This window comes from Talpa europaea (assembly GCF_964194135.1).
Source record: "Talpa europaea genome assembly, chromosome: 1".
NCBI lineage: Eukaryota > Metazoa > Chordata > Mammalia > Eulipotyphla > Talpidae > Talpa > Talpa europaea.
In genome coordinates, this window is record NC_140073.1 from 101,679,910 (window position 1) to 101,696,437 (window position 16,528).

A 16,528-nucleotide genomic window follows, 5' to 3' on the forward strand; every position below is an offset into this window, starting at 1 on the left:
TGTATTTTATAGCAGTAGCCAGGTGTGGGCAGTGATACAGGGCTTAGGGGATCTCTCTTACCGGCCCAGGGATCCAAGGCATTCAGTGCAAAACCTGGCCAGCAGCCCGAGTGAGTAGGAGCCATGTGACTCTGGTGAGTTGGAGTGTGCAATTGCCTCCTGCTTCAGAGCTACCTGATCCGAATACTAAGCAGAGCGAGTGCCGGGCTGAGTGTTAAGACACTGAAGACACTGCAGAGAAAGGTGCTTATTCCAGAGGCATTACAAAACATGGAGATTAAAGACCAGGGAGCCCAAATGGAGCCGCTGCTGCCAACGGTAAGAGACAACCTGCTGTCACGTAGATTAACCGCGTTTGCAGCAAAACCTGTCAGGCAAGTGGTCTGCTAGCTTGGTGCAGGGAGTGTACTTTTGGGGTGGTGGATAGCTCCCGTGACATATGGACAGGGGTCTCCTCCCATCTCGGGTGACTGAAATGCATAACGCAAAGCACATGATTTTCCCCCCTTCTCAATATGGATGCACTACAGTGATGAAATGTCTCATGTTTGCTGCTGTTTGAAGAGATGGCTAGGGTTTAGCAGCAGGAGCAGCTGTGTGTCTCTCTCCGTGCTTGTTACTGCTATCTCTCTGTTTCTCTGGTTGTGCAGTTGTGGCTCAAGCTGCTGCAAAGAAGCACCTTTTTATCATATCCATCCGTGATAAATTTCCTTCCTCTGCCTTATCCCAGGGGCAGCGAGGTAAGGGAATCTGCTGCTGTGGCAGCTCTAGAGGTTTAGTCTCTGCAGAAATCAGGGGAAAGAACAGAAGGGGTGTGTGTGTGTGTTTGTGTGTGTGTGTATTCTTTCAGTTTCTCTCAAAAGGAAACATGTCATGGTTCACATACAAAGAAAATATGCATTTTTGGGGGGGGGACGACAAGCATACATTGAGATTTCAATATCTGAAAGGCACCTGACTTATTATTTGGAGCCTATTTAAAATAGCCTGTTTATTTCTGGGTCTTAAGACACTTCCCTCTAATTCTTTGGTAAGTAGTTGATTTGCCTTTCCTTGCTACAGTCTCTGACTGGCTCACTGACTTTGTAGATCTTCAGGCAACATCTTTCTCAGTCTGGAGCAGTTAATGTTGCTGTGTTCACGGAAGAAAGGAAAAAAAGAAAAAACAAAAAAACAAAAAAACAAAAACCAGCCCAGTATTTGCTGGACGCATCAGAGATGCCAAACGCTAGCCTCCAGCCATCTATCAAAGCTCTCTCAGCTCAGAGCAGCAGCAATCTCCAGGCACCAAACCAGATGGAGGGGCTGTACTCAGCTCGCTCTTTACTCAGGTTGGTGACCCACCTTGCAGACTCGGGATTGGAAGCAAGCAGTCAATTTCCGAGTTGATCTCTGGGTTTTGATTACGTTTTTAGATCAAATGATACCTTAGGAAAACTGAGCAAATTCTGGGCCCCTGTATATTTAGGGCCTTTCCTTTCCTGCCCGGCTCAAAATCTGCAAAAAGATTCCAGATTGCATCCCGAAATCGGCTGTGGCAACTGAGCATGCCCAGTTCTCCTCAGGATGCCAGGTTTGGGATGGGAAGGCCAGGCGGGGGAGGGGAGGAATGCAGGAGTCTCCTTGAAGAATGGAGCCTAAATAAAGGGCAGGATGGGGTGTCCGAAAGGGGAAAGAGGAAAGCTTGTCAGTTAGCCTGCTGGTTTGAAAGTGGAGACAATTCTTTGAACATCAAAGCAGGGTCATTTTACAAAAATGAGAGTAAGGTATCTGTCCTCCCAAACTTGACTGGATAAATTAGGATTATGAGGGAACTCAGAATAAAGGGAGTTTGGGAGGTCAGATAACTATTGTTCCTGAAGGAGATCGCTGAACTGCATACAGGAATAGGGAAGTGGAGATTTAGGAAAGATGAAGCTATAGGTGGAAAAAACCTTTTTTGCTGGGAAGTAGGGGGCTGGAATTTGTGGTATTAAGACAGACTGAAATCAGTTTGATGTGGCCTATGGATTGTCATTTGTGGGGAACAGTTAAAGGTTTAGAGCACAAGAGAGTTTATTGAAGGGATTTGGAAACGGGTGACATTACTTGACTAGAAGGTCTCACAGCTTTTGTCTTAAAAAGAGCAAAGGAAATACAAGTTTGGCTAAAAAACCAAGTCTACTGTAAGTCTGATGGAGATATTTGCAGTCAAAAGTTTGTATTTTGTGTGGATAATGACCAGGACAGAATAGTTACATAGTTTAATGGTAAGAGAAGATTTTGTTAGCAGTTTACTGTAAGAGAGATAAACCAGATACTTGAAAGGATGATAATTATTTGGCCTACTTTTATATTGTTATAGACTTCTCCAATTGCTGGTTTTGGTTTTATTTTTTTGTTTTTAGTTCTCAAAGCAATCATGTTAAGTAAAGCAGGTTTTATATTTATTTTATAGATGAGAAATCTCAATACAGGAAAGTTGAATAACTTGTTTAAGGTCACATAGCAACGAAGCCAGGACTAGAATATAGGTCTTCTAAAACTAGTTCAGGAAAAAAAAAAAAAGCCTTTTTTTTTTTTTTTTAAATTACATTATTAACCACACTTCACATGGTTGGATCCTGGATGGGAGTTTTTATGGTTAGGCGAGAAAGGGAGAAATAGCTTTGGGCTCTGTTTTAGAAAATTAATCAGATGACCTTGCAAATAATTATGTGAGAGTCAACCTGGTGTAGTATTAAAAAAGACAGTCTAGTAGGTCCTAAGCCCTGACTTTCACATGCTGGATTCCACATTCTTGGGAAAGTGATAAACTTTACTTTCTTCAGCTGATAGATGGGAAGGGGATGGTATGTATCACATAGGTTTGTGATGAGTAAGTCAAATAACTTGTGTGAAGCACCTGACATTTAGTGCTTAGTAAAGTCAGCTGCTGTCATCATTATGGATGGAAATGAGGACATAGAGGTGAATTCTAGGTTTCAGGTTTTGTAACCTTAAACTATCCTTAAACTAACCTTAGTATTCTCTACTAAGAAGGAAAAGTTGGGGATGTGGGACTCTGGATAAGGCAGACAGAGAAGGTGGTATTTTTAGTTACAGTTGTGGAAACTTCAGTATGACTGATAAGTCTATTGGCAGTAAAATCCAAAATTAGATATGGGATAGTCAAGGCAGGTAAAAAAGAGAAGTGAGAAAGAAAAGTTACAAGTTAGAAGGATATGCAAGTGTGCCAAGTAAGTGAATGTATTAATTTTGATTCAAGGAAAAGGGAGAAAAGCCTTTTTTTTTAAGCCTCCCAAGGTTTGCCTTCATTTCGTGTATATAGAGTCCATCTTAAGGATATGTATGGAAGAGATCTGACATGCTTTCTATTTTTTGTAAGTTATACTTAGGAGATTAGAAAGATGTGTTTTCTTTTGCATCATTGCATTTTGTAGACCCTAGTTACTTCATGGGTTAGGGCATTCCACTCTTCTCAGCTAAGAGTGTAGTTTGGCTTTGATAGCACCTGACTGTTGTGTATGAAGCTCTTCAAGTCATATTCAGAACATTCATTGACTTATTAAGTACCTACCATTGGCCAAACTTGTTCTTGGTGCTGGGCATACTCCAGTGAATAAGATGGGCTAAACCCCCATCCACATGGAGCTCACAATCTAGATAGTGTAGAGATAGGAATTAAGTTAATTTTTAAGTGATTGCTTCTTTCTTCTCAAATACTTAATTGTTGCTATAAGTTCTTTGAGATGGGCATATGTAGAGACTACATGCAACAAAAATGATGATGATATCATTTTAGTAAGAATGGAATTAAGCTTTTAAAAAGGTGAAGCTAGGAGTATAATGGATGGTGTTTTTTTTTTGTTTTTGTTAAAAAATGGAAATTGTGTTTAAACAATATGTAACTAAGGCATTGTAAGGCTAAAACATTTTTAAAAAAATAAGAAGCTAAGAATTTAGGACATTGCACATGCCAGAAATTTAGCATATTGTACATGATATCAAACTTTCTGTTGATATTCAACATTGAATTTGCTTCTAGGAGTAACCTGACAGGTTTTCAATTACCAAACCAGGGAAGAGACTTTAGGAGAATATCTTCATAACAAATAAATCTAATATCACTTAATATTGGGTGATATGTAGTTGATCCACTTTGGACCCCTTCTAATACTCTGATGTCCTAAAAGGAACTTATTTAAATTTGAACTTACTTTTAAAAGTGCCCTGAGATATGGAGCTAGAATAAAAATCACTTTCTGAAGGTAATTTGATAGTCTATGGTAGATGATGGATGTTAACACCTTTTTAAATCCTTAACTCCAAATTTCCAAATGGCCTAGTTTATTGACTTTTTATTTGTGAGAATGAATGAAAAATCTTTTATATATTAAATCAGGGAAAGGAAAATGGGACTGAAATGTTAACGTTGTAAAAAGAACAGTTGGGTTGGCTAAACAATATTGGTATTTCTATTTTATAACTCACAAATATTAAATTTATGTTAAATACATTTTCATCAGATAAGAAAATGGGATAGTTTATGATGAAGGTGAGAGAATATGTAGACCAAGGTCTGTAACCCCGAGTCAGAGAACATGACCAGATAAATAATCACATTTTCATTATATCATTTCTTTCTACTCTTGGAGTGATGGTTGCTTCAGAAGTCTAGTTTGGACATAGACTGCAGTGCATTACATGATGCTTCAAGTGAACGGGAAAACGGGTTCTCCTTTTAAACCTCTGTACAGAGAAATTTCTACTCTTCTCATAACTCACAAGATACTTGATGCTTGATCATTTGGCTTGCTGTGAGGACACCACTTTCAATCTAAATAGCAAATACTCAGCTGCATTATTTTTTTTTAAAGATTTATTTATTTATACAAGCACTGGGTACATGCATTATTTTTGATAATATCAATGTAAATTATTTTATTTTTAAATTTATATATATTTTACATCACTGTTCATTTTTAACCAATGTGTGCTTCCCCACCATCTCCCTCAGGTGTAGTCCTATAGAATTTTCTTCACTAGTTTACCCATGCACCATCACCACAGTCCCCTGTGCTCCTCCCTCCCACCCTTTGATCCCTCTCCCTCCTCCTACCCTGCCAGATATCTCTGGTTTATAATCGTTTTTGTTTTGTTTTGTTTTGTATTGTTATTATTTTTTCCCCCTGATGTTTTATTTGGTTCCCCTTTATTCTTCCTATAAGTGAAACCATCCAAATTTTTCTTTTTCCTTCTGACTTATTTCACTGAGCATAATCCCTTGCAGCTCCATCCATGGTGCAGCAAATGGCATGGGCTTATCTATTTTGATTGATGAGTAGTATTCCATTGTGTATATATACCACATGTTCTTGGTCCAGTCATCTGTTTTTGGGCATTTAGTTTGTTTCATATCTTAGCTATTGTAACTGGTGCTGCAATAAACATAGGAGTGCAGATTTCCTTTCAAATTACTGTTTTTGTGTCCTTTGGGTATATTCCTAGGAGTGGAATTGCTGGATCATGTGGTAGCTCCATTTTTAGTAATATGAGGAACCTCCACGTAACTTTCCATAGTGGTTGGATCAGTTTGTATTCCCACCATTAGTGTAAGAGCATTCCTTTTTCTCCACATCCTTACCAGCATTTGTTGTTGCCATTTTTTTTTTTTAAATGTTCCATTCTTACTGGTGTGAGGTGGTATCTCTTTGTGTTTTGCTGATTATAGATCATGTTGAACATTTTTTCCTATACCCATTGACCATTTGTATTTCCTCTTTGGAAAAATGTCTTTTTAGATTTTGTGCCCATTTTTTGACTGGATTGTTTGATTTGTTTTTGTTGAGTACTGTGAGCTCTTTGTAGATCCTTGAAATCAGTCCCATATCAGTTGTATGGAGTGCAAATATTTTCTCCCAATCAGTAGGGCGTCTCTTTGTTTTTCTCTTTTGCTGTATAGAAGCTTTTTAGTTTGATGTAATCCTAGATATTTATCTTCTTCTTAACTTTTTTTGCTTTGGAGGATGAGTCTTTAAAGATGTTTCTAAGATGTATGTCATGGAGTGTTTTGCTTATATTTTCTTCTAGATGTTTTATGGTGTTAGGGCTTACATGCAAGTCTATTATCCATTTTGAGTTGGTTTTGTGCATGGTGGGAGGTAGTAGTCTACTTTCATTCTTTTGCAAGTTGCTTCAGTTTTCCCAGAACCATTTATTGAACAGATTACCCTTGTTCCAGTGCATATTCTTCTGTATTCCTTTGTCATAGATTAGTTGCCCATGTACGTGTGGCTTTACTTCTGTGTTTTCAATTTGATTTCATTAGTGTATGTGTCTGTTTTAAAACAGTACCATACTGTTTTAATTATTATGGCTTTATAGTATGGTTTAAAGTCTGGGCGTGTGATCCCTCCATTGAGAAGATAAATTTAAAGGCATGCCTCTTATGCTAGTTAATGGCAAAGATTGGCCTAGAGTACAGATCTATTGATTCGTAGTACATCATTCTTTCTACTTTATATACTCCCAATTCTAGCATAAAACAAACAGCTGACTGCCAAGTTAAAATGATGATGACAATTAGACAATCATTGTGAAATTATAATAGATATTATATTAGGCTTGTGCAAAGCATAAATATTGCTAGTTTTTATGATAGCCCAGAAAGGTGTTATCTAGCTTTATAGATAAGAAAATGAGACTGAGAGGGTTGAATTAGTTGTCTAGGTTTACATAGCTAGTAACTACTGAACTAGACTTGGAAAATATTGCATCTAATTAAAAATTCTTTTAATTAAAGTTAATTACAAAATAAAAGGAATACCATTATAAAATGGTCTTTTACTTCTACCCCTTCAAAAATGAAAGCATGGTGAGGTTCTATAAAATATAAGGAATTGTGGCTAATATTGCTTGATTCCCTATATGAAATGTCCAAAATAGGCAGATCCTTAGAAACTAAAGTAGATTGGTGGTTGCCAGTGCCTGGGGTCTAAGTGACAATTGGGAGTGACTACCAACAGGTAAGGGGGATCTTTTTGGAGTGATAAAAAAATGATCTGGAATTAAATAGTGGTATGGTTGCACAAAATTGTGAACATACTAAAATCCACTCAATTGTAGACTGAAAAATTGTGAATTTTGTAAAAATTGCAAAAAAAATGTAAGTTACTATTTAATCATTATCATTAATGGATTTATATAAATCAAGAAAAGGGAAAATAAAATATTCATGAAAATTAATAATCACACACACACCCCTACCTCAGATTATCTCTACCATGAAATTTATTGTCTTTGTGAAGAAAATGCTAAAATTGGGTTAGGGTTTCAGCAAACTATTTGCAGATCTAGAGGAATACATCTTCAAAGCTGAGCTATGACCGTATATGGCAGATGCTATGTACAAGAGAGGAAGAGGAGACTATTAAACTTACCTCAAATTGTTATTTCTTCTCTAAATTATCTTTCTGAATTTTCCCTTGATGTACTTTAATCTTGAACATGAGGAATATCAAAGCAACTACATTTCTAAGAAGGTACTTTTTTGTCTATTCAATCTTAACTTGTATTTCTGAATTTCATTTTAGGCTATTGTTGATCTAGCCTCATAAGGTATTATGTTACTATCTGGTATATTAAGTCACACTTCAAAGACATTAATTATTAACCATTTTACATTGATTTTTATAATGGGTTTCTTCTAAGATATTTTTTTAACATTTTTTTTTTTTAAAAAGATTTATTTATTTATTTATACAAGCACTGGGTACAGTCAGAAGCGCAGGAGGGTGAGAGAATTCACCAGAGCCAGAGCAGGGAGCAGAACAGGCAGACAGACGGAGGACACAGTTGAGGGGAGCAGTGGGCAGCAGGAGAGGTCTGCGCACCATGTGGGACCCTCGCCTGGCAGCCAGGGTTGGAACCCGCGCTATAGAGGCTGCGGGCAGCTTTGCAACCCAACGCTCAACTGCTGCGCCACCAGGCAGGCCCTCTTCCAAGATATTTTAAATCTTTTTTTTTTAATTTTATTTTTATATTCCCCATACAATTGCAACCCCCTTATTTTGACCCCAATCCCTCCTTTCCCCTTCCCCCTCCCCCATAGTGTGTCTCTGGTTCGTAGTTGTTTGTTGATTTTGATTTTTTCTTTCTTGTAGTTATTCTTTTTCCTGGTCCCTTATTTAGGTTTTCTAGATTCCTGCTATGAGTGAGACCATCCGGTATTTTTCTTTTTCTTTCTGGCTTATTTCGCTGAGCATGATCCCTTCCAGCTCCATCCATGTTGCTGCAAATTGCATGTGTTTATCTTTTTTGATTGCTGAGTAATATTCCATGTTGTATATGTACCACATCTTCTTGATCCAGTCATCTATTTTTGATAGCTTTTCCAAAGCTTAGCTATTGTAAATAGTGCTGCTATAAACATAGGGGTGCAGGTGCTCTTTGGAATTAATGTTTCTGTGTCCTTTGGGTAAATACCCAGGAGTGGAATTTCTGGATCATATGGAAGCTCTATCTTTAGTAAGTTGAGAATCTCCACACAGCTTTCCATAGTGGTTGGACCAGTTTGCACTCCCACCAACAGTGCAGAAGAGTTCCTTTTTCTCCACATCCTCGCCAACATTTGTTGTTGCTAGTTTTTTTAATATGTGCCATTCTCACTGGTGTGAGATGGTATCTCATTGTAGTTTTGATTTGCATTTCCCTGATTGCAAGTGATGTTGAACATTCTTTTCATATGCCTGTTGGCCATTTGTATTTCCTCTTTGGAGAAGTTTCCTTTTAGCTCTTCTGCTCATTTTTTGACTGGATTATTTTCTTTGTTTTTTGTTGAGTCTCATCAGCTCTTTGTAGATTTTTGTGATCAGTCCTTTATCATTAGTGTTGTGTGCAAAAATTTTCTCCCAGTCAGTGCGGTTTCTCTTTGTTTTGGTTAATGTCTCTTTTACTGTGGATATTTTAAATCTTGAAGAGAATTTTTACTTTTAAAATTTTGTGTCTTATTCAAATACTTTAAAGGGAAAAACAAAAAGAAAACAAATATAAATTAGCAAGAAGCATACCAGTGGTCCCTTAAGACTGGGGTGAGTATTAATTGCAAATGATGTGAGGGAGATTTGTGGGGTAATGGAAATGTTCTACACTGTACATTGAAACCAGGATAGTAATATTAGTAATACTTCATAAGAGTTGTTTATGAACTATATTACATATATTCTGTTCTTTTTATTTTATTTTTATTTTATTAGTATGAATAATCTGAACTGTGTAGCAAACGAAAATAATTTTTAAAATTATTTCATCCACAGAAAAATTCCCCCAAATTTATCAATTCATTAATTTATTCAGCAAATAGAGCTTTCTGTTTCATGTATTGTCTCAAAAGAAAGCAAAAATGAAAACATACTAAGGAATTTGCTTGATTTGTTTTATGAAGTACATGAAAATAGCCCCTTATACCCAGCCCCAATAGTTTAACATTGCAATAATAATCAGCAATCATTTAATTCTGTGATCATTAATAAACCTTTAGTAGATTACTAATAAACCTTTAATAGTTCCAAGGGTATCAGTGTTTAGCATAATAAATTGATTCTCATTGTATTTAAGAATTAGGATAATTAATTTCTTTTAATATTGGAAATGGAATGCATATTAGTTTCCCAGATCATCCATAATAAAACAGGCAGCTTAACGTAAATTTATTGTCCCCAATTCTGGAGGCTGAAAGTCTGAAATCAAGGTCTTGGCAAAAAACAAAACAAAACAAAACACTTCCTCCAAAATTTCAGGGGAGAATTCTTCTTTGCCTCCTCCAGCTTCTGGTAGCCCCACCATTCTTAAACTGTGGCAGCATCACTACAATCTTGCCTATCTTCACAAGACTGTCCTCCTTGTCTCTTCTCTTTTAAGGTCATCAGTCATACTGTGTGAAGCCCACCCTAATGACCTAATCTTAACTTGATTACACTTGCAAGAACCTATTTCTGAATAAGATCACATTTACAACTATTTGGAGTTAGTGCTTTCACTTCACTTTTTGGACACATTTCAACCCATAACAGGGCACACAATGTTCTAAAGAGTTTCCTATTTCTGAATCACATTTCAGGGGTTTGAGTCTTTTTTATGGTTTACATCAAATCATCTTAACCATATCACTTAAATATCATAACTTCTAATATTACACTGAATAGGGAACCAGCATTAGCTGTGTATATAGTATTTTCTAATGATTGCAGAATATCGGCCCTCCATGCATATGTAACAAATATTGTTCATAGTGTAATCTTTTTGCCTTATTGTTCAGTAACTGGGAAATCCTTGCTTTTTTACTCCTAAATGAGTAATAACTTTATTGAAATAAAATTTACATATAAAATTCCCTCACTGTAAATGTAAAATTCGCTGATTTTCAGTGAATTTGCAGAATTGTGCAACCATCACTATAATATATTTGAGACTTTTGACTCCTAAATTTTCTCTAGTCCATTTGTAGTTAACACCTATTTCTGGCCTTAAACAATGATTGATCCACTCTCCACTGATTTGCCTTTTGTCTCCATAAAATTGCCTTTTCTGTACATTTCCTATAAATGAAATGATATGATAAGCAGTCTTTTGTATGTGGCTTATTTCATTCACGTGAAATGTTTTTGAGGGTATCCATATTGCAGTATAAGAAATTTGTTCATTTTTATTGCTGAAAAGTTTTTCATTGTATAATGTGTGACATTTTGTTAATATTGATAGTTTATAGTCATTTATGTATTTTCTGACTTTCAGCTAGTATAAAATGCTCCTATAAATTTTGATGCATATATTTCCATGTGGTCATATATTTACCTTTCTCTGGGTAGTCTTGTGAATGAAATTGTAGAATCATGGAAGTTTATATTTAATATTTAAAGAAATTGCCAGTCTTTAATGAGATGGTGTCCTTTACGTGTGCCGACTATACCAGCTATTTGTAAGGGTTTGACTTCTCCACACATTTTACCAACACTTGATAACTGTCTTTTTGAGTAGCCTTTCTAGTGAGTGGGAAGTGATTTACAGTTCTGATTTTCATTTCATAATGACTAATTGTCTTAGTCCATTTGGGTTGCTGTAATAACAACATGCCATAGACTGGGTGGTTTATTAACAACAGAAATTTATTTCTCACATTTCTGGAGGCTAGAATGTCCAGGATCAAGCAGTGGCATATTGGTTGGCAGATCTGGTATCTGATGAGAGCTTGTTCCCAGTTCATAGTTGGACATCTTTTTGCTGTGTGTTTGCATGGCCAAAAGAGAAGGGAGCGCTGTTAGGCTCTCTTGAATAAAAATACCTTAAAAAAACGACCCAATCACCTCTCAAAGAACCAACTTCTAATACTATCACATTGGTGATTAGGTTTCAGTATATGAATTTGGAAGGGAATAAAAACATTCATTCTGTAGCATTAATGATGTTGAATTTTTTTTTCATGTGCTTATTAACCATCCATATATTTTTGATGAAATATCCATGAGAATATTTTTCCTGTTGTGCAAACTGATGTATTTCTCTTGACTTAGAAGAGTGCTTTATATATTTTGGATACAAGTTTCTTGTCAGAAATACGATTTTTCAATTATTTCATTGCTGTCTGGCCTTGTCTTAACTTTCTTAATGTAGACTTAAATTTTTTTAAGTATTTTTGTAGTAACATTGTTTTTTTGTTTGTTTGTTTAAACATTTATTTATTTGTTTATTTGCTTATTTATTTATTTATTTATTTATACAAGCACTGGGTACAGTCAGAAGCACGGGAGGGTGAGAGAATTCACCAGAGCCAGAGCAGGGAGCAGAACAGGCAGACAGACGGAGGACACTGCTGAGGGGAGCAGTGGGCAGCAGGAGAGGTCTGAGCGCCATGTGGGACCTTCGCCTGGCAGCCGGGGATCGATCCCACGCTGCAGAGGCTGCGGGCAGCTTCGCAGCCCAGCACTCAACTGCTGCGCCACCAGGGGAGGCCCAATAACATTGGTTTTTAACATTATATAAGATTCATATGTACAGTATTATACTACAACATCTCTATATACCACATTATGAGCACAACCAAATGTCTAGTTCCCTTCTCTGTGATACAATTGATCACCTACTCCTGTTTTATCCTTCCTCCCAGCAATTCCTTCCCCCTAGGATAAAAGCAACTTATTTTCTGAATCTATGAGATTTTTTTGGATCTATTTGTTTGCTTTGTTTATCTTCTACATAGGAGATCATATAGTATTTGTCTTTCTCTATTTGACTTCACTTAGCATAATACCCTGTTAGTCCATTCATATTGTTGCAAATAGCAATTCTTTTATAGGTGCATAGAAGTCTGTTGTGGATATATACCACTTCCTTTTTACCCATTTATCTGTCAATGAGCACTTCAGTTATTTCCATATTTTGGCCATTGGATGTGATGCCATAATGAATACAGGGGATGCGTATATCTTTTAAATTAGTGTTTTTTTTTTAAAGATTTATTTATTCATACAAGAACTGGGGTATAGGTGAGAGGTGTGGGGGGTAAGAGGATTCACCAGAGACAGAGAGGGGAGCAGAACAGGCAGATTGACTGAAATACACTGCTGAGGGGAGCAATGGGCGAGCCAGGAGAGGTCTGCTGCGCCATGTGGGCTGCTCCCTGGCCAGGGATGGAACTTGTGTTGCAGTGGCTGCGGATTGCTTCATTGGTTGCGTTTTAACCCCTTGTGCCACCAGGGAGGCCCTTAGTGTTTTTGTATTGTTCAGATAAGTAGCTGGAAGTGGATCTATTAGTTGGATCTATTGGTATTTCTTATTCTTAATTTTTTGAGGAATGTCCACACTGTTTTCTGTAGCGGCAGCATTAATGGTTACTTTTGAAACACAGAAGACTTTAATTTTGATAAGGTCAAATTTATCAATTTTTTAATTGATCATGATTTTTGTGTTGGATCTAAGAATTCTGCTTAGACCAAGGTCACAAAGATTTTTCCCTACAAGTTATACCATTTCAACTCTCATGTATAAGTCAGAGATTTAGTTTGAGTTAATTTTTGTGTTTGCTGTGAGGAGAGGGTCTAAGTGCATTTGTTTTTGCATAGAGATAGCCAGCAGCTCCAGCACAGTTTATTGAAAAGATTTACCTTTGTCAGTTGAGCTTTCTCAGGAACTTTATTGAAATGAAATTAAATATAAATATAAGATTTGTTTTCTGGGCTCTCAATTCTGTTTTATTGATTTACATGTGTATCCTTATACTAATGCCCCACTATTAATTATTGAGGCTTTGTAGTAAAATTTGAAATCAGATAATGTAATAATTGAACATAATTCTTCTTTTTCAAAATTTGTTTTGGCTGTTCTGCATCATTTGCATTTCCATATAAATTTTAGGATCTGCTTGTTGATTTTTAGAAAAAACATGTAAGGATTTTGATAAGGATTGTTTTGAAATTTTAGATCAGTTTGGGAAGAATTGCCATCTTGACAAAACTGAGTATTCCATAACATGAATGCTGATTGTCTCTTTATATATTTAGACCTTTAATTTCTTGTGGCAAGCCTTAGTGGTTTTATTTGTTTTAATGGGGGCTTTTATGTATTTTATCAAGGGTGATATGAAAATTCCTGGAAGGCCATTTATATAAAAGTTCTATATTAAGCCTAGGTTGAATTCTATATAGTTAAGAACTCTAGAGGTCTTCTTAGAAGATGAGAATGGACATTAATCTACAGAATCAGTGAAACAGAGTGAGAATGTATTACAGTCAATATTTCTCTATAGTTTTGACTTAGTGTTTAAGTTCCTATGCCAGTATCAGCAAGACTTGCTCATTCATTGTGAAAATTATTTTCTGAGAACCTAATGAGCAACTTTTAAAAGAATCTTCCTACAATATATTGAATGTTATATTGCTAGAGTACCTCCAACATTTGTTTCTTTGCTGCTTCTTGCCAATTCTGAGAAACTAAAATTATTTAGAAAGGCTATTGCTCCCCAATAACACTTTTTTTCCTTTTTGGCTAACAAGCTTTGATATCAGAGATGACGACCTAGTTGAACTCCAGAAAGCAAGCACCATAAAAAGTACATATAATAGCTACTGGATGGACTAAAAATAGTTTTGCTTATGAAGCACATTTCATTATTGTTAGGTTCATACTGCTTCTTCTGTAAATATAGTGATGATTTTCTGTTGATATTTCAGCTGCTCTGGGAATAAATATATCCAAACACTTCTCTATATGTGTATGCACATGTGTGTGTGTGTGCACATTTGTGTGTTTACACACATTAAAATTATACTATTTGAAGTAACGACTCAAAAATAATTGTTATCATTGTCTTAATATTTTTCTCCTTGATTGAAAATAATCACACCAAAGATTTTTTATACTCAATGTGCATAATTCATTCAATCACTGACTCAGTGTCTATTTAATAATGATTTATCTGTTTAAAAATAATAAGTATGTCAATAATTAATCTGGAGAGTATAAGTGTTATAAAATTAATACTTTTAAAATGGTAGCTTAGAAAACAGAGGAAAGTAAATATAAAAGAAAACATTCATTTTGTTATAACCATGTGACACAGCATTCCTGCATAACTTTCATTCACTTTGTCATGTTAGCATCCCACATAACCAGAGTTAATTATCAAAATTAGGAAATTAACATTGTTACAACTCTCCCTCCCTTTCCTTTGCTGTATACCTCAGTTCTATGGTCAACTTTCTAGTTTTGACCTTTTGTTTGCTTTCCTTCTATTCCACGTATAAGTGAGACCATCCAGAATTTATCTTTGTTGTTCTGACTTATTTCGGCTAGCTTAATCCCTTTCAGCTCTATCCATGTTGCTGCAAATGGCATGAAAACTTGGTTTTTTTGATCGCTGAGTAATATCCCATTATGTAAATGTACCACTTTTAAAAATTTATTTATATATATATTTACCTCATTGTTCATTTTTGTATAATGTTTGCTTTCTTTTCTCAGGTGTAGTCCCCATAGAATTTCTACCACCAATTCACCTGTGCTTCATTGCCATAGTCCCTTGAGCTCTTCCTGCTCTCATTTTGATTGTTCTCCTTCCCCCTCCCCTGCAGTATGTCTCTGATTTATAGTTGTCTATTTATTTTTGTTTGGGTTTGTTGTGGTTTTAATTGTTATTATTCCTTCCCCTTATCCCTTATTTGGTTCCCCTATATTCCTGCTATAAGTGAAACCATTTGATATTTTTTTTTCCTTCTTTTTTTTTTAAAGATTTATTTTTATTTATACAAGAGCTGGGGTACAGGCCAGAGTCGTGGGAAGGTGAGAGGATTCACCAGAGACAGAGTGGTGAGCAGAACAGGCAGATGGACCAAAAGCACCGCTGAGTGGAGCAGCAGGCGAGGCAGGAGAGATCTGTCTCACCATGTAGGATTCTACCTGGCCCGCCGGGAATCTAACCAGCGCTGCAGAGGCTGCAGACAGCTCCACAGCACTGTGCTCAACTCGCTGCGCCACTGGGGAGGCCCTCTTTTTCCTTCCAACATTTCACTGTGCTAAATCCTATCTAGCTCCATCCATATTGCTACAAATGGCATTAGTTTATCTTTTTGATTGCTGAGTAGTATTCCATTGTGTATATATACCACATCTTCTTGATCCAGTCATCTATTTTGGGGCATTTGGATTGTTTACAAGTCTTACCTTTTGTAAACAGTGCTGCAGTAAACATGTGGGTGCAGGTATCCTTCTGAATTAATGTTTTTGTGTCCTTTGGGTAGTTCCCTAGGAATGGAGTTGCTGGGTCATATGGTAGTTCCATTTACAATAGTCTGAGGATCCTCCATACAGCTTTACATAGTTGTTGGACCAGTTTCCAATCCTAACAGCAGTATACGAGGGTTCCTTGTTTACCACTTTCTCGCCAACATTTGTTGTTGCTATTTTTTTAATTTGTGCCATTCTTACTGGTGTAAGGTGGTATCTCATTGTGGTTTTGATTTGCATTTCCCTGATAATGAGAGATGTTGAACATTTTTCCTATGCCTGTTGGCCATTTATATTTCCTCTTTGAGAAGTATCTTTTAAGTTCTGCCCTTTTTTGACTGGATTGTTTACTTTGTTTTTATTGAGTTGTATGAGTTCTTTATATATCTTTGTGATCAGCCCCCTTATCAGTTGTATGGAATGCAAAAATTTTCTCCTAATCAGTTGGGTGTCTCTTTGTTTTGGTTAATGTCACTTTTGCTGTAAAAAAGCTTTTTAGTTTGATATAAATCCAGCTGTTTATCTTTCCCTTCACTTTATTTGCTCTGGAGGATGAGTCTTTAAAGATGTTACTGAGATGTATGTCTTGTAGTGTTTTACCTATATTTTCTTTTATATATTTTATGGTTTCAGACTTTATGTTTAGTTCTTTTATCCATTTTGAGTTGATTTTTGTGCATGGTGTGAGGTAGTGGTCTAGTTTCATTCTTTTGCTTAGGGTGGTCTAGTTTTCCCAGCACCATTTATTGAACAAACTGTCCTTATTCCATTG

The 16,528-nt window shown here is 36.2% G+C and overlaps 1 protein-coding gene across 5 annotated transcripts in view; it reads left to right on the forward strand.

The window, feature by feature from the left end:
- Positions 1 to 270: 270 nt before the first annotated feature.
- The window catches only part of SLC4A10 (solute carrier family 4 member 10), a gene marked incomplete at both ends in the record, with an annotated part of 269,813 nt that continues 253,555 nt past the window's right edge, over positions 271 to 16,528 (forward strand). For 4 of the 5 annotated variants that reach the window (XM_084240237.1, XM_084240240.1, XM_084240238.1 and 1 more), the window contains one exon: positions 271 to 318. In XM_084240237.1, coding sequence (XP_084096363.1) covers positions 271 to 318 — 48 coding nt within the window. Of the gene's footprint in view, positions 319 to 1,218; positions 1,332 to 16,528 lie in introns of those variants that run through there. The other variant, XM_084240234.1, reaches the window with a different exon arrangement.